Source organism: Pseudopipra pipra, chromosome 4 (genome assembly GCF_036250125.1).
Source record: "Pseudopipra pipra isolate bDixPip1 chromosome 4, bDixPip1.hap1, whole genome shotgun sequence".
Lineage (NCBI taxonomy): Eukaryota > Metazoa > Chordata > Aves > Passeriformes > Pipridae > Pseudopipra > Pseudopipra pipra.
In genome coordinates, this window is record NC_087552.1 from 69,038,682 (window position 1) to 69,060,042 (window position 21,361).

General features: G+C 40.3%; 1 protein-coding gene across 1 annotated transcript in view; it reads right to left on the reverse strand.

Annotated features, from left to right (window-relative positions):
* Positions 1-5,034: 5,034 nt before the first annotated feature.
* UVSSA (UV stimulated scaffold protein A) overlaps positions 5,035-21,361 on the reverse strand; it is a 54,390-nt gene continuing 38,063 nt past the window's right edge. Inside the window, exons 10-13 of the mRNA XM_064653455.1 lie at positions 16,845-17,028; positions 15,896-16,007; positions 11,006-11,189; positions 5,035-7,081 (exon numbers count right to left, since the gene is read on the reverse strand). Of these exons, the coding sequence (XP_064509525.1) occupies positions 6,988-7,081; positions 11,006-11,189; positions 15,896-16,007; positions 16,845-17,028 (574 nt within the window). The 3' untranslated portion in view covers positions 5,035-6,987. The remainder of the gene's footprint in view (positions 7,082-11,005; positions 11,190-15,895; positions 16,008-16,844; positions 17,029-21,361) is intronic.

Genomic DNA, 21,361 nt, shown 5'->3' on the forward strand with positions numbered 1-21,361 from the left:
CAAAAATACACCATGATGTCTGCTTGTAGTCAGCTATATTGCAAATATCCATTAACTCCTCTATTACATGATAAAATAATTCTGTTCAGACACAGTTGAGTTTAAATACTCAAAAGAACATTTTCTCACAATGTCTGGGCAGTTCTGGTCTTCAGGCTGTTTTGTGTCTCAAAGACTAAGCAAGCCAATATGTTTTTTGTAGAGCCTTTCTTAGGAGCAAACGAAAGAAAGATTTTTTTCTGACACTGGATTTTTTTCCAGACTCTGGGAGGTAGAACAAGGCAGAGACTGGAGCGGGCCCTGAGGAAGGAGGGGACAGGCAAGTAAACAAAGGGGATCCTCATCAATTTGTCTCACAAATTGGGTTTACATAAATAGTTTATTACATAAACCACATTCTCCTCTATCTGGTGCTTTTTCTTCCTCTTCTTCCCCTTCTGCCGACACGCTCACGTTCTGTACCACATGCTTGTGTTACACAGACATCTCGGGTGGACAGAACCAGGGTTGTCACAGTGAAAATAACACTGGCAGTAAAAGCTCTTTCTCCTTTCCTGATGCTGTCTGGCAGAGATGTGACTTCATACAGGATAAGTTTTAAAACAGGTTATCACAACCTCAGAAACCTGCAGCCGCCCATTCAGGAGACATCCTGTTGATGCTGGGAATCCTGTGGATGCACCCTGTATCAATAGAGAAACAGTCAGGACACAGAGAGCATGGTCAGCACCCATAAGTCTGGGCATGCAGGGTCAGGCAATATCTGTATATGATTTTCTAATTTAATCTCATGACATGACAAGTGTCCAGCTAACTAAAACTAGCCAGCTGTACCCAAAGTACTAGACTTAATTTTAAAGTACATCTTTTAGATTTTCTTCTCAGCAATGACACACACCAGGGACATTTTACAGTGACAACGCAGGAGGGATGACACCACAGCAAAGAACCGTACGTCACAGAAATGTTTATGTGGGATGACATAATAAAGATTATTATGATTGACACAGTAAGAATTCACCCCTTTCAGTAAACTGCTGGTTTTTTCAAGAGAAGAAAAATAGTTCTACTAACCTCAGTACAAATAAATAATTATTGCTCATTTTCTTTGTTCTTTTTCCTCCCTCAACCACGCACATACATTACAAGAACTTGCCCTGCTCATATGGGGACTCTTTCCTGTCTTTTCACCTGTAACACAGGTAGGATGACAAGATTTATTTCCTCTGCCTTGGTTCCCAGAGACTGCAGGAGGGGAAGAGAAGTGCAGGAAGAGCTGCTGGTAGGGTTCCTCCGACTCCTTGTGTTGAAGGAGAGTTCGTAGTGCCAAGCTGCACTCTCTGTGACCTATTAAATATTTTGAGATTTGTGATTAAGGATGCTCTTTGGGGCTTCAAGCACCAACATTATGCCTTGTAGTGGTGATTTGGAGTGAAATACTGTGTTTGCCTTGAGCACGCTCTGCAGCTCACCTGATCACACTCGCCTTTGCTGTTTCTGCTTCAGCACCGGCGAAAATAAACCCATGCAAGCAACATTTAATTTCTGCCCAAGTGGCAGACTCTCCTCCTGGTGCTGTTAGCCTTCAGCTGCCAAAAGTACTATTACAAAAACTCAAAGATATCCAGAAGCAATTTCCAAACAAGCAGAATCATATATTATATTTCCATATACCCTTAACAGTGTGCAAGGATAAGAGTGGCTCCATAATGGTGTTATAAATACAGCAAATTAATGGTGGATGCAATGCCAGCACCTTGTCATTATGCAAATTGGAACATCGGCAGAAATGGTTATTCAACAACCCCTTTCTAAGTAACCAGACGCCTAATGCTGCTCATTACATCTAAACTAATTAACACCACATTTAAACAATTTTAATAAGCTTTTTCCTTAACCCCTTGACAGAGGGGATTCCTGATGCTAATGCAAAAACATACAGGCACTTGGCACAGGAGCAGTGGAGGTTTGCTCAGGGTGCTGGCAGGCAGAAAAGCAAGGGGAAGTCTACCCAAAAAGCCAAATGACAATATTTAAGTCATGGACATTTAGAGATGGAGGAACATTGCACTGGAATAAAGCCTAGCTCAGTTGCCCAGGCTCTGGTGCAGCCTTGTCACGAGCACAAACACACTGTGCCCTCCTCCCAGTGTGGCAGAGCCTGGTCCCCCACTGCCCTCCTGAGCTGGTGACTACATTTAGGCTCTGTACTACTCAGACCTAGCTGGTAGGAAAGGCTCAACGAGGACATGAATCTATTTTTTTCTACACTCAATCAGCTTTGAAGAAGAGGAAGAGGAGGGAAAGCATCAACTCAGAAACCAGAGTAATTGATAGATCTCTCTCCTTTTCCTTCAGGGACAGCATCCGTCTCCCACAGCTGGAAGAACAATAACTTTGTCCCATGGGTCACAATTTGTCCAGCTGCCAGGCAGATCCAGCTCTCATCCACATGTATTTTCCAGGGGATTTGCCAAGTTTTGGGGTGCTTAGCACCTCTCTCAGCTGAAGGGGTCACCAGTGCTGCTGGATGAGGAGAGCCCAGACTGGTCTCGATCTGGGGCTGCTGCTCTGAGGCCTTTCCCACCCTCTTTCTTAATACCTCCACTTTCTCTTGGAGGATTTTGTAATAGGACCTTCACCACATCCATTAAGAGGGATGGTGCTATGACTCTGAATGTACCAGCAGGCTCTAATTTCCCTCACCACCTTTCACCTTTCTGTGTGATCCTCCTGGGTGTCCCCAGCCCACACCCAGGCAGGTGTCTGAGCTCTGTGCTGATGTGGCACAGCTGCAGTACTTTGGCTCCAGGGCACCAGCTAAGCTGGGAGAGACCTACCCAGGGCCTCCACCTTGAACCCTCCAGCTGGTTGCAGGGGAACTGCATTTATGTGGGGTCTCTTTCCCGAGCTGTGGTGCTTGTTTTGTGCTTGGCTGTGTAGCTGACTGACCCTCACCCTGATTTCCCATCGCTGACTTGGCTCCAGACCTGCTTTTTTTTCTCAGTGGACCTTCAGGTAACTGTGACTGGTGGCTGATTCTGTTACTGTTACTAAGATTGAGGGTTTTTGTTTGGGTGTGTGTGATGGTGCCTTTTCAGGAAGGCCATTGCCCCTTCCTGTTTTCACCTTCTGCTTCTGACTCACCTCTCCCTGATGCCTTGAGTCTCTACTCTGTTTTTTCTCTCACCTTGCTATGGATTAACTTTCCTCTGCACTCCCAGCACTGTGGAGTTTTCCTTGGGCACTGCTTAGAGCAGAACTTTCATGTTTGCAGATGGAAATTCAAGTGTTATGTTCACCCACGAGCAGGATGGTGTTAATTGTTTGGGATATATTTAAATGTAGCTGTCCCAGTGCATGCCAGAACAGACATATGGAGAAATTGCTCTCCAGTAATTACCAGAATAACACTCTTCTCTCAGGCTTCAGTGTCCAAGAGGTCCTGAGGAATGATCTAGCTGGTGACAGTATCTATGAGGGAGCTCATTGGTGTTTTTAATGGCAGGTGTCAAGGGAATAAGGATTCAGATCCAGCCCTCCCTGCCTCAGTCTGGGGACTGTCATCTCCAAGGCTCTCCTTTATCCTTTGTCTAGCTTCCTACATGAAGCATTTTTAGCTCCACTGTGGTTCAATTTCAGTTCCCACATGAAAACAGGAGATGTGAAATGTTTCCTACCAGCTCCCTTCCATTCAAATTGCCAATGGCTTGGGCTGTCCTCTGAGACAGGACATGGGACTGTCACCTCTGAGGCCAAGAAGGGACCTGAACTGCACCTCCTGAATGTGTGCTCCAGAAGGAAAGCTGTTGGGTGCATTATGACTTCCACTGCCTGTTTAAAATCAGTGACTTTGTTAAAGGTGTGTGTTTGGGGGGTGTGAGGCATCCCAAAAGGTTTTAAACATCTGATTTTCATCACTAAAGTACTGCTGTAACATCCAGATGTCCTTACCTTTTCTGATGCATAACCTACAGATACATTTGTATCACCTCCATGATTAAAAGCACGAATGTGTTTAATAGAACTAGATAAGCTCCACACACAGTTGTACCACAGCCAGGCATTTGCAGAGCGTGAGAGACCACCAGATGGCTCATCTGCCTCTGCTGAACTGCTGTGATACACACTGAATTGGGTTTTTCCTGGCTGGTTCCTGAGATTCAGTACTTCCTGCTGCTGGCTAGAGGCTCCTTGTAACTAGGAACACCCTTACTGTCCATTTCCACAGCCACTTTAAATGGAACGGGTTCTTATTTTGTTTTCCACAAAAGAAAGATGGTTTTTTTTCTTTCAGTAATGTCTGCTTTGATTCACTGATGCCTTCCCCAACATGCAAACTGTTCTACGTGGTGTGATCCACTGTTCATGAAGAACTGCTTACAAATCCCATGTCTGTTTTGCTTACAAAAACCCCCAAACCCCAGATAAATTCTTTAAATGTAATATCTAAGATCTTCTTTCAGCCAGACACGGGTTGTTAAAGCCAAGCCTCAAGTTTAGAGAAAATGAAATCACAAGGTATTGTACAAAAGATGAGTAGGGACTCCTCACCCCTGTAACCTCAGAGGGCAGGTGCTGAAGGATTGCTTTTATTCAGAAGCTCCATACCAAGCTCACTTATGTCACTAAGCACTTTATATTAGAGGGCCAGACCCTTCATTCCAACCTTAAACAGCACCAAATCCATACATGCCACAGTCTTTTTCCTTCCAGCCTTCCTAGGTTCCTTCCTAGATGCAACCATATCCTCAGGTAAGAATAACCACAGAGAAGTCTTTGCTTTCACTTCTTGTTTTACCACTGAAACAGCCCTAGTTAAAGAAGGATGACTTAGATGCATCAGCACAGCTTACGAGTCCCTTTGGACACACAGTGTTCAACCTGCATCACAACTATTCATCTTAACAACACTCCAAGGGCCAAATCATCCCAAGGTGTTCAGATACCTGGGAATCACACACAGTATCCCCAGTGGGCAGAAGTACAACTGCAAAGGTGTCCCAGTTAGAAAGACAAAAACACACACAGAGATTATGTGAATGATACTTGTATTTATTTTTTTTCACAGAAGCCCTGAGCACAGGAAAAGTCCCAGCAGAAATGTTGCACAATCAGTTGAGCAATTAAGACATTTGCAGAACTAGAGAGCTCAGAGACCTCAAATTTGTAAACTGCTGTTAAGTGACACACAAGAAGTGTGATGTATCTAAAAAGCAGATTGCTCTGTTTTGAACTTAAAAGGATTTCTATTTAGTGAAGGTAAACTGGATTTTTGGAGATCAATGCCCTTTTAATTTTTTTTTCCTCCAGCTACACCCAGGAAGAGGAGAGCTCCCCCAAACCCTGTGGATTATGTCTGACCAGATCTAATGAGAATGCTTAAGTGACAAAATTCAACACCTGTTGTGTGTACCTATGCTGAGTTGCTCTTTTGGAGAAATAACCGGATTAAAAGAGGCAATAATTAACACAGGAGAGGAAGGGTTTGTCAAACACCAGACGAGGGGAAGATAGACGCTGGCAAGAGGCCAGGCTAACAAAAAGGCAGTGCTACAGGGGATGTGTGATCAACACATTCTCCTATGAAGGGTCAATGGTTTGTCTTGGTTCAAGGCAGAAAGGAATTAAAAATTTTGTATCCAACTGAGTATATTCCTTACCTGACAAGGGAACTTACAACAAAAAATTAAAAAAAGGCAGAAAAAAAAAAAGAAAAGTAGAAGAGCTTTAGAAAAAGTCATTGCTGGCCACCAACCTGGCCCAAAGTCCAGGTACCTGTGTCTGAGTCACTTGCCAGGAAACCTTAATTCTGCAAATTCTCTTTCTGCATGAAAGAGGCACTCGAGGAAAACACTTTTCTTTCATGCATGTGTGCTTTTAATAAGGAAAGGTGGAAAGCATACAGTGACACGATAGGAACAAGCAGATTAGACAAGTGAGTCCAGAGAGGAAGTTTTAGCTCATGATTCTAGAACTGACATGACTGAGTAGCATGATAGAATCACAGAATGATCTGGGTTGGAAGGGACCTTAAAGCTCATCTTTTTCCAACCCCCCTGCCACAGGAAGGGACACATTCCACTTGACCAGGTCGCTTATAATGGAGCATCACTTACTAACCACACTTCTTTTTTTTTTTTTTTTTTTTTTTCCCCTCAGACTTCTACCACTTCTATTTCCAATCTCAGTCCCTGGGCTTTTTATGAAAGGCCCAAAACGGGAACTCCATGGGTTAAAGTGCATCTACTGTTTGCTGGAAACTTTCTAGTGCTGACATTTGCTGCTTAAACCAGCAAAGAAGGGTTAAGTGTCACCACAAAATACAAAATCCCCACTCTTGTCACAGGGAGCAGAGAAAACAGAATTTATAATTTAACATCTTCAGCCTGTGCTCAAGAATCCCTGGAACAGTGGCACAGTGACCCTTGTGGCTCTTTGGAATATTAATCACCACATTTGGATTTTTTCAATGTGTACACAAGAGGTTTTTAGAAGTACTATAGGAACCACTGTGCTGCTTGCTGTGGCACACTTTCTAGAACGGTAGGCTGAGCAAACACTTCGTGCATTGCCATCTGTGGTAGAAATCTAATTGTTTTTAAGGTATCTTTTTTTGTTCTGAAGGCATGAGCGTGTAGGCAAATTAAACACACATGCTGGCAAAGGAAGGATAAATTACAAAAGTCCCTTAGGAAAGAAAAAAACCAACCCCCGAAATGTGAAGATTTTACCCAGAGTACAAATCACAAAACATCTCTATTTCATGTGCATTTCAAATAATTATCAACTTGTTAAATGCATTCCATTCTGTACCACCACACCTTTGCCAAAATTAATGTTCACTATCAAATAAGTTAAAATTGGAAACAATTTTAAAACGACCCCTGTAAAAATGTGCCTTGCACAGTATTTTAGTATAAATACAAACATCTTTGATCAAGGTTTTTTTTGCAGTTGCACTCAAGGGCAAAGACGATGAACAGTTTAATTCAGTGCATAGTTAAACTGGTTGGCAAACTTCTCGTGCTTTCTTTGGTCCACCCGGTTCATGGCTTTCACGACCCGTTTCATGGCACCTCTGAAAGAGAAACAAAAAAATAATAACAATTATATTGAGTCTATGCAATCTCAGAGAATGTTTATGGATGTTGGGGGGGGGAAAAAAAGAACCATGATTAATCACTAGCAGGCTTCTGAACACGGCATTGATGAGGCTGAACAAATTTGTCTTGTTAACTAAATTAGCTGCAGCAATATAAATAGTTTAATTCAGCAATGATTTTATTAACAGGAGTAAACAAATTCAAGTCTTTCAGTTTAATGGCTGTGCCTTCCATCCTCCCAGCATTATTTCTGATAGCCACACACAGCAAGTTTGATCTTCAAATGCACCTAACTGCTCTCAGGGAAATGATAACTAAAAGTACCTAACAGGATCTTAAAAAACCAATACCCAGAAACCCTTATGAAATCCAACCCTCAGTCTAGAATGTGTGAGGGAAGGGTTTGCTGTTCACTTCATGGAACTATAATTCATTTAGGAACTTTCACAGGTTAGTAAAACCGCATTTTATCAGACGTGGGCCAAGTTAAAGACTCCTTTGCTCACACCAGCAGCATCCCCATTTCTGAGCAGCAACTTTTAATCCACAACACTAGTTTGGGAAGACACCAGACAGTGTTGTGTATATCCATGCAGAGAGATAGGTTACTGCTGCAGAAGTGCCTAGAGTTTAGACAGTCAGGACAGTGTGTCCAATATCTTACAAAAAGCGGGAATGGGATCTCTGCTGCCTCAGGATGGGCAAGCATTCGAGCCCTCTGCAGCGCCTGCTGTGCTTGTACAAGGCTCTGGAATGTTCTTTAGATTAAAAAAGGAAATGAAGGAATGAACTTTGGAGTTGTTAAGCTTTCTGGTGCTCCTAAAACCAGCGAGGGCTTGCCTCCTTGTTGCTGCCCTATTTGCTGCCATTGTTTCCTCCCAGTGAAGGTGGTGCCCAGAGATTTCTTTTGGGAGGGACTGCTCTACTTCTCAACTGAGTAAGTGGAGAAACTTCAGTTTTTTCCCTCCACAAACCTTTTGAGTGGAGATCACACAGCTGAGATTTTGAGGGTGAGGAAAAATGATGCCTAGACAGCATGAACAGATTGTCATAAAAGGCACAGAGAGAGCAGGTCTGTATATCCTCTAACTGGTAAGGCAGAGGATGGGTTCACAAATCCAGAGGAGTAAGACAGCAGAAAAAAAGGCAGCAGAAGCAGTTAAGAGAATGCTCTGCTGTGAACATCTGCCCCCTCAGAAACTCAGCACTGTTGTGCACAGCTGAGTGCACCTTGCCTTGTTCTTGCCTGGATTCTTTTTACTGATGACTTTTGTTGCCTCTGGAACAAAAGCTCAGTGATCTGAGGCTGATATTTGCAGGTGTGCTCAGATGTCACCCTGCCCCTGTTTATGAAGGAAGTTATCTCCTAACACATCTCCAGGTAAAGACCTGGATGCTCTGCCAACGTGGGAGGTAGAGCAGCCACGGGCTTGGTTTGAGGGACTCTGTCCCATTGAAGAACATGGCAGGGACTGATGTCTCCTTTGATTCCTACACCAGAAATGCAGCTGGCAACTTCCATCACACAAAGTGGATGGTCTCAGGTCCAGTGGTGTCAGACTCAAAGGCAGACTGTGACACCATAATCACTTCTGAGGACATGACAAGCTGTGCAGTAAAATGAAGACAAGATGTGCACCTGGTAGTGTGCCCAGCCTTTTTCAGGATCAGGCCCTCCAGGCTATTCCAGCTCTGCTCCCATGGTTATCTCCAAAAGAAGGTGATTTCAGTTTTGGCCAACTGCTCTCTGTAACGGCTTCATTTCAAAAGCCATTTTGAAACATCTGAAAACAGAGGTTTCTTCTTAATAACGCTCTAAATGGTGGGATTAAAGATTTTCTCAGCAGCAACTGCAATGAAAACCAACATTCTGAAAAAACACCTCAGGAGAGTTATACTTTTAACAAAATTCTGCCAATTAAAGTTACCAGAGTAAGGAAAATGTGGTCATGGTTTTGCACTTCAAATATTACCTAATTGGTAGGAGAAAAGTGAGCCTTTAGCAGTGCAGAGTGGCCTTGACACTTTCATGTCATGTAGGTTTTACATTAGCACCACTGGATTGTGCGATACTGTAAATGAAAGGAGATCCCACTTTGATGATCTGTGTGCAGTTTCACTTAGCTTTATTGGCAGACCAGAGCCTGGGTTTATCACCTATACATTTCAAGTAATTTGGGGTTGTTATAAGGAGCCAAGGTTATCATCTTGTTTAGTGCTCCAAAGCATGAAACCTATTAAAAACATGACAGGTTTGATTCCCTATGCCTGGCACTAACACACATTCAAAATCATTAGCACAAACCACAGTAAACCACGACATGGAATTCTGATCATTAGAACTGTAGGTCTCTGAGTTCTAACTAAGACCAGGTGACATGAGAATTTCACAGAAAATGTGGTATTTCTGTAACTAAAAGCAACGTGGATTTGGCTCTGTTATTATAACCATTACATCAGAAAAGGGAAAATAATGAGTTTTAAAAAATATTGTGCCTTGGACACTCCTTGAACTCACCCAGTATGTTTAGGGAATTACCCACCACTAATGATTTTATAATAATAATTTTGCTTTTTTGATTTGACAACTTTTCACTATCCTTTGACTACTTCATTTTTGACATGTGAAACTCTTAAAAAAGTTGCAGCTGCTTCCCCTTTGATAAAGACCAGCGCTTACTTAGGCAAATTTATGTTGCAGCCACATCTGAGGAAGAACAGACATCAGAAATGGCATAACAGAGTGGACACATGGAGCTACTGTATGTTCCAAAGCCCATTCAGTGATGGTTGGTTGGCTCCCACATCCACCTGAGCTGGTGTGCCTGCTTTAAGGTTAATCAAAGTTAACTCATCTATGTCTGTGTAAGTCATGGGCACACGTTGGTTCAATATGTGTGAATGCCAACCCCACACAAACAGTTTCTTCTCAAGCTAAATGCAGGCCAAGAGCTGCTGTTTGCACATGTGCTGGGAGGAAAGGGCCATGGACAGAAACAGCACCATGGAGGGAACAATACTGTGACCACATGTCTATGGTACAGGGAATAATCATCCCCAAACTCTTACACAGCAAAGAGAACTGCAAGTTCCAGCCCTTGATACTTACAGAAGACAGCAGGGGTTAAGTGAACAAGGATTTGAATATTTTTCTTAAACAGTTGAATGCACATTCTCAGTAAGGGAGGAGGAAAGTGCAATGGCAGTGTGACACTGAATAACACACAGGAAGGGATCCCTGTGTGTCCCTATTGGACTGGAAGGTTCTGCATGAGGCCCAGCTAGCCCTTCAGTATAGCCAGGAGTGGGAGAAGGGAAGCCCAGCAGCAGTCAAAAGTTTGGGAAGGTCTCTGAGCACACACCAGAGGCTCCAGGGCAACAGCCAAGGCACTGCTACACACCAAAAGCCAAGGGGTTTTGATGGATTCTTTTATTAACTGAAGTTCTGCTCAGGACAGTCCATTTTAGGCTTTCAAAATGACAAACTTCATTTTCCCTCCACCTACACCACTACAGCACATCTGATGCTGTGTGTCACTCAGAACACATCATCATCTTTCCAGCTCCGGTACTATTTGCACACATAAAGTATCATCCATTTGATTAATAAATGATCATCCAGAGCAGCCAACCCAGCAATTAAAGGATTTTAAAAAAATTGAGAAAGGGTGAAAAAAGTCTTCCATAGGAAAATTTTGTAAATGAGTTGAAAACCATTCTCAAAGAAATGGTTTCTCTCTTAGTCATCAGTACCTGCTATTCTTTATCCTTCAGACATATAGAAGACATTCCTGCTCTGCAGTCAGCCAAGAAAGCTGTTTAGTAAGTACATGTTAATGTAGAAACAGAAAATACTGTTGAAACAAAACAGAAACAGTAATTTAACATGAGCATCTTACTTATTGAAGACTTTCTTCTCAAGCCGGGAACGAGAAGTGTTCGCCTGTTGCTTCAGGTCTGTCAGATTTGGATATTTTTTCTTCTTCCCTTGCTTCTTCTGTCCTTTCCCATTATTTTTAGAGGAACCAAGATCCAGTCCTGTAGCAGCTTCAATTTCTCTCATGAATTCTGGATCCCTCCACTCTGTTTAAAAGACAAAGTATGGACTTTGAAACTCCAAACCCAGGGAGGATTTGCAGTTCCTAAGGAACAGGTTCTTGTCACCACTGGACAAGGGCAGACTCACTGTGCTCTAAGCTGCACACACAAGGGAAGGGGAGGATAAAGCAGCTGGCCAAAATGACAGATCTTGATGAAAAAGCCCTGCCAGTCTGGGGTGAGTACCTGTTATTGGCTGCCGTGGGTTAAACTGTTCTGTAGGAAAACTTCAGTCAAGTTTTAGCAGTTGTATACTAGCAAAATTCCAAGGAAAATATTCCATGTAGGAGAGGTGATATAAACAGTGATTATTATTTAGAAATTGAAAATGCCAAAAATGTAGCTGAGGAACTTATCTTCAGAAATAAATTCTGAATAAGCCTAAAAATAAACCTAACAAAAATTAAATATGTCAACTTTTGAGCAGAGTAGGGGTGACAACATTGTGACTTTTTTGCATTAATGATATTTGCTTTAAAGCATGAACTGGAATAAAATTCTTGAATAGGACAAAACAATCCTGTTTCCATGGGCTGCATTTTGCATCTAAAAAAGATACTACTCTCTAAGCATCCCACATTTCCTCAGTTTAATTATCTAAATCAAGTTTCTTCTCTTGACAATGGCACAAGTTAATTTATCTAATCAAAACCCTTTTTTACAGTTTTATCAAAACCTTAATGCTTCAGGATCCAGCCATACACTGTAAATGGATTCTGATCCTAGATGCCACCACGGGAAAAAGCATGAACAATTTAGACTGGAAACTCTTTGAGGAAGCCGTGGTCTTCCACCTTTAGTGGAGTCTTGTGTATCAGAACAAGGTAACAGAGTACAAAGTAAAAATGTGGCTGCAGGATGGACATCTGCAAGGGGGAAATTCAGGAAAATTGCATTAAATTATAAAGATTTTGAGGTTGAAAAAAAATGTATGAAGTACCACTTCAAAGAGAACATGCTCCAAACTCAGCATAATCTGTATTTTAACATTACTTGTCAGTCATTCATCACAGTTTCCTGCATGTTTGTCAGCCTTCAGAAATTGTAAGACAAAAATTCTACTACTCTTACTTAACATCTTTGTAGATATAGAAAAATAAACAGTCCTAAAGGACTATGCAATTTCTTTTATACACCAACATGGTCCCTGAGTGTGACAAATACCAGTAACAACATTTCAGGAAGGTCAGAGGCAATGTTCTCACTTAAGAACACGGTGTTAAGGAATACCAGAGCAATTTTCCAAGGAAAAGTTAGATTTAACCTACTATCATACATGAAAGCAAGGACTGATTAAAATCCAACACACCAAAAAGCAGGAGGAAAACGAAGCTGTTCAAGAGCTGAGCAGAAGAGGTAAAAAGGGAGAAAATGGAACACATAAACTTGATAGATCATAAGACCTCACAGACTTTTTTTTTTTTTTTTTTGAAGTGAAGGAATACAGAACAGCACAATTCAGATACAGGAACGATTAATCCAAGATTAAGGAAAACTGTCTAAACAGTTTATCTCCCAGTAATAAGAAGGCGTCACAGTTTAGGAACCCCATGAATGGAGCAATTGTTTAAACACAACGAAAAAATGCCGGCATCCAGTAGAGATGAAATGAGCATTTGAGGAAAATGAAGGAGCAATTTAAAAGCTTTTGAGAAAAATCAATAGAATGCCAGGGAAGAGCAGGCTTTTTGAGCATTGATGGGCCCCTAAAGCTCTTCATACATTGTTACTGAGTTTAGCAGCAGGGAAAAGAAAATTACACAGTTTGCAAGGGTAGGCGGGAATCAATACTGTAGTTAGTAAAGAGATGCTATTTCACATCTGAGTGGCCAGCGGCCTGCCTGCACCAGCCTGTCCTGATACCTGTTTGTTAACAAGTCACTAAGGGCTGAAAAACCAGATACTCTTCAGGGTTGACACAAAAAATAGGCACTTAATTTGCTCCTGTGTGCGAACTATTGGAAAAGGATGAACGCCGCAGATTAGCGGGTCAGCGTAATCCCACCTGATTCACTGTTCCAGGACTGGAGAGCCCAAAGCACCATTTTGTGGACATTAGCTAGAGTTTAAAATTTTATACTAAGAGAAAAAAATGCTCCATAATAACAATGACAGTGTTGTCAAAACATAGTCATTATCACACAAACTGTATTACTTTTATATAACTGTTTCCCCCTTTTAATCACATAAAGGTAAAAATAAACCTACCATCCAGCAGGAAGGAGATACAGGAAGAATTTTGGTGCAATTTAACCCCACAAGTTTTTTTTTTCAACATTTTTCAAACTGTCATCATTATTAAATGTTGTTGTCAATCATAAGACCAAAGCACTCCCTGTACACTGGGTTTCCACTTGCATATTTTCCATAGCAACACTGCTCAGACTTGCTCCAAGATCTTTCTAACAAAAAAAACCCCAAAATCCAAACATCAGTGCAAACCAACCAAACACACCCCTCTAAACCACAAGCCTCAAACAAACAAAAAACCATTTTCAAAGGTTGATGAAAATATTATAAAGCAAATATAAAACCAGCGAGGCACAGGAAAAAAAGAAAGCAACAAAAAGCGGTGGATAAAAGTATTTAGTGACATCTGGTATATGTATGGCTTTAGAAATCTGGAAGGTTTTGTCCAGTAAATTAAGTGCCACAGCTTGTGCAGTATTTCCCCAGCCAGATGGGATGGACCTTTGTGTGACACCTCAGCTTAACAACCACACTCAATAATGCAATGCCAACACTGGTTTGGGACTAACATACACATCCTTGTGGGCCAGAGGTGAGAAGCCTCTAACAACACCGAGCTGACACTGTAATAAAAATAAATACTGTGTCTAGCCTCAAGCAATGGCAATTTCACAGGGAAAAAAAAGAATCAATATTTTTCAGTGCAAGTGATTTTTATACCAGAGTATTAGTTTCTAGTTCAAGATTTCAAGTACATCTACTAGTTTAACTTGCTAGTTTTAGTTCGTCATAACCAAGCTGGGAACTTTCCTTTTCAACACAACATCCACACTCCTGCCCTGGTTTCGCTGTGACAATCCAACAGTGTCCATGCTGTTGGCTGGATGCCAGTTTAAAACACTTACTCCACCTGGACAGGGATGGAAACCACCTGGAAAAGTAGCACTTAGACACCTGCAAATACCAGGTGGTGTTCAGTAACTGCTGCACTGGTGTGGTGCTCTAATGGCCAAGCACAGTCACTCAAAGATGGCCAAATCAGTACTAAAGGACCCTGGATGGGTCAGTTGTGTGTTTAAATGCACATTAATTCAACATGGACCTTTCTGAATACAGATCAGAAGAGGTTTTATTGAAGGTTCAGTAGCTTCGTTAATAATATGTCTAACTCTGAAACACTGAGTCAGTCAGACCTTAAGTGAGAACTAACTCCTTCAAGGGAGTATTCTATAAGAAATCAAAATGCAAATGCCCATGGGTGAATTTAATTAGAATGCAGAATACTTACCTAGAGTAAATAGTTTAAAACAGAGAAAAGTAAGTCCTGCTGGAAGAAGGAAGATTAAAGAAAAGCTTTGAAAACAAATCTGTCCCCTCCAATTATACGTTATGTCTTTGCTGGACAAATCCCTCTCTCCTGTCTTCCTTTGCAGTCTATCAACTTTCAGTGCCTTCCTCGTTGCAGTCCCCCAGGTATCTTCTGTTTATCATTAATGAGGTTTAGTTGTACTATTGCAACAAAGTCTCTTATTCTCCCTGGAAGTCCTCCTGCCCAGGTACTCATTGCCTGCTGTTCTCATTCCCTGCACTCCTTACCTAGCAGTCCAGAGCTGCACTCTGCCTAAAAATGCTCAAATAATAACCTTGGGGAAGGATAAGCCTTCCCCTCTACACCTGAAAGCTGTAGCCAAGATGCAAGGAGAAGGCCATTAATTTTGTTGCCCATCCACAATTGCCTAAAATCAAAATCCAGAGTATTGCACAGTAACATGTAAACAATTAGCACAGCTCTGCCTGCTGCCTTCCTCAAGCCCATCACAAACATCCCTACTAGAACTTGCAGATTAGTTATTATGCCAATAAAGTAAAGCCCAAGGTGAGCACTTCTGTAGCTCAGAGGATTTTCTAGCAATGCTGCACAGACGCACAGCATAACAAGGCCAAAAATTCTCCTTCTAAAACACAAATAGTAAGTCTGTAGATATGGGAAATATAGACTATGAGAGATATGAACAGATACAGGAAAAACAAGTTCTCACATTGTGACAAAACATATCCTTTCCCAGTATTCGTGGGAACACAACAATCCCAATAATATCATCATTATATTGCATAAATCACCACTGCTAGGTACCAGCAACATTAGATGACTTCTTTTCAGAAGCATGGAACAGTTACTGTCAAGCATCTCCCAGAGAACAGGTTTAATCATCCTTGATAAACATGTTCCTTAAAGACAAAGGCTATAACTCCTCTGTCTGAGCAGTGTTGGGAACACTGCAGTAACTACTGGAAATAAAGCACAAATGCAATGTTAACCTTGTTCTGTGTACACATGTACCCATGTTCATCATATGAGCAAATGAGCTGCAAATTAAAATCACCTGGAATGTAAATGAGAGAATGTGGTTAAGAGTGAAAGAAGTAACAGGTATCTCCCACCTCTGCCTAATACTTTTTTTAATTTTAATTTTTTTTTAAGATGCTATGCAGACACAGACCTGGCTGGGCTGCTTGCTTCTCAAACCTCATCTTTTCTTCTCTGGCTCTGTCCTCTGCGTTCACAGGAATCCCAGAGTCATCCCGAGGAATTATCTTTCCGTGGAAAGGGCACTTGAGAAAGAAAGAGGAAAAAAATAAAACCCATGAAACTTTTGAATGAAAAGAAAATGCTTACATTTCATTCAACACAACTTAAAGCCGGACACTGGAATTGAGCGACAAAACTACACGTGATTCCCAGTCCCCCTTAGAAAACATTAGAATCCCATAAACATCATGTGTTTAATATGTTCAGAATCTTAAAGAAATTAGGTCTGTTTGATACAAATATCCTATTTCAAGAGACCAGGTAGCACATTTTGTTAAGTCTGGAACTAGGGCACCAATGCTGCATCGTTTACACTAATCCCATTAAATTATTTCCGTGCATTCAGATCCTTCAATCTCAGATAATACAGGAAAAACAGGGATACTAGAAGTATTTAAGCAAACTAGTTCTGCTCAACAAAACTCATAATTTTGAGGCTGTGTAGAATTTAGCTTTCATAAAACCCAATTTGTAAATACAATTCCTTTGCCCCTCAAACATGTAAGTTTCTAAAACCAGTTAATATCAAATATGCCCCTAAATGAGGAAAAATTTTCAGGAAAAAAAATACCTATTTCTGCCTTACTGCCAGGTACTCATACATCACAGTAATAAACAAAATACAAATAACCTATAATGAATGCCAAAAACATTTAAGAGTTCTTTAAATGTTTACAGCTTCTTTACCAAAAGGCTGTTTCCCACATGAAGCAAATATTAACAATGAACTTCTCCAGACACAGAGTTCTTCCACTCCCCTGAGCTGTATTTACAACGTGAAATAAACTTTTATGTGTATGTTTTAAGGAGATCTCCTTCAGATAGCACAGATCTTGGAAGTTATGTAACTTGATGCCTACCTTAACCCGATCTTGCCTTTCACACAGACTCCCATCGGGCATTGGTGCCCGACACTTATGTTTCACTGGCTCAAACTTGCCAGCGAATGTTATATATCTAGTTTTTAACATTTCCGTTATTTCTTTATTTTCCACCTCTTCCTCTACTTCACTGGGTGCCCAAAATCGATGCTCAGATGTAAATCTGGGAAAACAACAAATGAAAATGACCCACAAAGTTGTAAGGAAGCACATAAAGACGCCAGTATCAACCTGTGCTGAACTCACATGTGAAAGGAAGGGAAGCTTTATTAGTGCATTTAAAAAACCTCTGTGACTCTACCAGTCTTTCTTATGACTCCTATATTATGAAGATGCTTTCAAAATATCACCAAAGTCTCTCTAGTATTGATTTCCTGCTTAACCTGCTAAGCTATTACAAGTACCTGGCTTTAGTTCATGATCAGACATCTAGAGTCAGTTATCCGATATCGGATTCGGTGAATAACTTTGTAATTCTGTAGTTAACATTCTTCATAACAAAATACTTCTATGATTAAACACAAGACAGATCAAGGAGGAAACAGCTTGATCTTAACTGTACTCCTGCAGCAGCAGAGAAGCAGGAGCCGAAATCAGAGTATGTTGCAATACACTGAGATCAAGGGAAAGTGCAAACAATCGGCTGAGCTTTATACAGTCTTTCCTCCAGGTTCTCCTTTACAGTGCCTGTAAGTCTGAAAAATTAGCAGGTGTTCTTCTAGGAAATTCAGCTAATCCATTGAAAATCTATTTCAAAATTAGGCACCTCACCTATATTTACAGACACATATAGGCAAACAAACAGAGAAGATCAGTGCCATGTCAGTGGACATAGAGAGTGGGAGGGAAGGGCAGTGAGGACCCTTGGGTGATGCAGTATTTCCAAATTTTCTCAACAGCATTCGTATAATTTCATTTTAGCCACCAATAGTCTGTAATGAGAAACAGGCAAGCGCAGAGGGCAATTACCTGACTCATTTTAGATGCTAATCTTAGAAGGCAATGATTGTCTCTCTGATGGTAAATGTTTCTTTTCTCCTAATCATGGAAAGAAATTAGCTTAAGTTTAGGTATCTAATTTTAAGATATCTGATGTTAAACAACAATAATCTCACCCAAACTTTAAGGAAATATGAATCTGAAGAGGAAAAAATACAGCTAAACTAAGGGGGAAAAAAAATCCAGCCTCCATGTCTGCTGCTTATTACAAGCAAAATGGAGATACCAAATGATAACTCTCTCAATAAGGACATAAAATTCACAAAGGACACTTTACAATCCCTTTCTTCTACACAGCTCTTCCACCCAATCAGTTCCAGACTTATTTGAGAGGATTTTCTCTATCCACATCCAATTCCTCTCAATCATTCATATCCTTGGATGTCATACCTACTTCTGAGACTTTGCCTTCTGTGGACCACAGAGCCATACATCCGTGATCACTGGCTTCACTAGTCACACCAATCTCAATTCAGCAAAGCACATAAGCCAGCAATTGAAAGAATTACTTTAGAGAGCCTGAAGAGTTTTGATGAATTTTATCTAAGCAAGTTTTCAGCAGATGACAAGGGGAAAAAAAAAAAAAGAAGAGGAAAATACCTGACCTTAGCAACCTATAATATATACAGGTGCTGGTTTTACTGCAACAGCTGACCATTTAAAACTATGTAAAGAGATTAGAACTAGGTTAAAAAAGGGATTAAGCAAATTTTGAATTATCTTCATGATTTGCCAAGTCATCAGAAAAACGTTCAACAAGTAGAATCCTTATTAAACAGACTGATTCTATCCAGTAAGTTCTGCACTGATACACCTCGTTAGTTCCAGATAAATACTAACCTGTATAAAGTACAAATAACTTCCTTCTGGTAAATTAGGACATAAAGGCAAAAGAGTTCCAGAGGACCTTAGTTCGGCATTAAACATAATAATATGTTTCCACAATTTTTGGTTATACAAAAAGTTTTCAATTACACATTTCTGCAAACTATAGCATACACAAAAAAACCCCAAACCCTAAGAGTCTTTCTAATATATCAGTATGACTTTAGTCTAACATTTGAATGGTACAGTATTTTAGCTTCAGGAATTATATGGCAAGACAATGAACAGAAGAATGAAATAAATTTATTATTTGCTTAGTTTAATGCAGTGCTGAAAACAAGACTGACTGCTAGCTCTGTGTTACTAACTCTGCAGCCACACAGAGGGGACAGCATTCCTAAAAAGACACCATGCAGGATTTTTACGTGCATGGTAGTCTTGCAGAAACTCTTTGTAAAATTCTAGTGTCCTCTGGTGGTCTGAACTTCCTTCCCCCTCTAAATTATCAAATTACAGTTACATGAGAATGAAGAAGCATTTAACAGTTGTGCATGCCAACCTTTCCAATCAGGAAACAGTTCTCTTTAATAATTTTTCTGTCTCACTTCCCTTAAATATGCATCCAACAAATGTAAAAAAACATTAAAATTATGTTTTACTCTATGTATCATTGATCAGTATTTGGGGACTGGACTTAAAATAGCCTAATTCCTACACAGATATTAATAAATACTATTGTTTCCTACAAGCATATAACTTACTTTCTCCCAACATGATTTACAAGCAGGTGAGAGAAGAAAAACGCAGTGGTAATTCCCAAAGTTTTCTGATTTCTTGTTGTAAGTTAAGCAACATTTTAAAAGGGCAGCTACTTGTTTGAAAAAATTATGCGTGTGACAAGTAAAACATTTGTAAGATGAATCAGAAGGAGAACAGCTAATCAACCAAAAGATAAAAAAGATCAACACCTCACTCACACTTATAGAGTGTTCCTGATCCAAATAATAGAGGTTTTAATACATGAGAAGGAATACAAGACAAATAATGGTTAACAAAAATCTAAAAGAAAGACAAGCTACTGGAGAAATGTTGCATTCTTTCACCAAATTTATGAACATCTTAAGTCCTAAAATGATGGGAAACTTATAAAAAAACTGAATAGATGTAACCTCTAAAACCAGATGCTTACAGAGATCCTGAAGCAAGTGCAAAATGGGCTAATTCAAACAGCCTAGCCAGAGTCAGTGCTGCACCAACTATCCTACTCTGCTCCCAAGAGTAAGCTGATCTAATTCAAGGAGGAGGGTAGATGAGTTTAGAAGGTCCATGCTATCCAAAACAATCTGCTGACAGCAGACTCTACACACTACAACACCGTGCTGTATACACTACCTACCCCTCAAAAAAAATAAAAATAAAGTACTACTACAGTTTCATAAACTCATTTTAAGAGTTCTTAAACTAGTTTAATGAGTTGTGTGAGTGAAGGCAGAAGTAGGGAAAATTGTTCAGCCCAAACTTTTGTCGAGCTCACAGTTACTGTCACTTTCTAGAGAAGGTGATCACCATTTACCAGCTAAACAAAACTTCTTTAGAAAATCATCTTCCTGGTAGCTACATTCTCACTATCAAAATCTTAATTTATTGTAAATGCTATGACTAAGTAAGTATACCACTAAGGAAGTGAAGTGGAAAGACTTTTCCTCTTCAAATTTAAAAAATTCAAATTCCATACACATCCCATGTGTTGCCTGTTTTCCAATTTGCTTTTTTTCCCTAAGCATCTTATAGAGCCAGTATGTGTGCATATAGAAAAGGTAAAGGAGTTGGCCAATAACTACCTTAATTTCTCAATAAATATATTTTATACCCGGGGTCAATGGTATTGTGTGTGCAGAGTTACTTAAATTATCTTTAGTTAGATTGGCATATCTGTAGTTATAGACTATAAGGCTCAGAAGTGTGCCCTCTATTTTATTGGGAAGCATAAAAATAAAACAGTACAGCACAAACCAGACAGGCAGTGAAATATGCTTCTGATTTCACTTATGACTTGAGTAACTCATCTGCAATGTAAAATAAGGCCTTACTTCCTTTTTGGCATTATCACAGACAAATGCTTCTTAAAGCCCTGCTGAAAATCTTAACCATTTTACAGGTTTTGAAGAGCCTACACCACATGAGATGGAACCCAAAGCTTGGAGTGACTGTGGCAGAGCACTGTTATCTATCCAAGTGCACCAGTTTTCACTAATTTAAAGGATACTCAGCATTTTATGCAGTCTGGTACAGGGGCAGATTTCCCTTTGTTCTGTTCTGCCAACACTATTTTAACTCTGTGATCATGGGTTGGTTTTCTCGATTTGTTTTGATAAGAAAACAAACTAAGTTACAGTGATACTGCTAAGAATATAAGAGCTTCATTTGCAACCCAGCCAGTCAATGATTTTGGACTTTTTCAAGCCAGGTTTGGTACACACTGCTAGTAAAGTTCTGGTGGACTTAAAGGAAACTTATACATAAAGGGAAGAGTTTGCATCCCAACTTTCATTTAAAAATACTAAAAGGGGTTTATAACTGACTCCTAGAAAGAAGTTCTGAGGGATACCTACCAGCTCTTCTCCCCAGCACTGCTCAAGCTTTCCCTAAGTCAGCACTGACTCATCAAACAC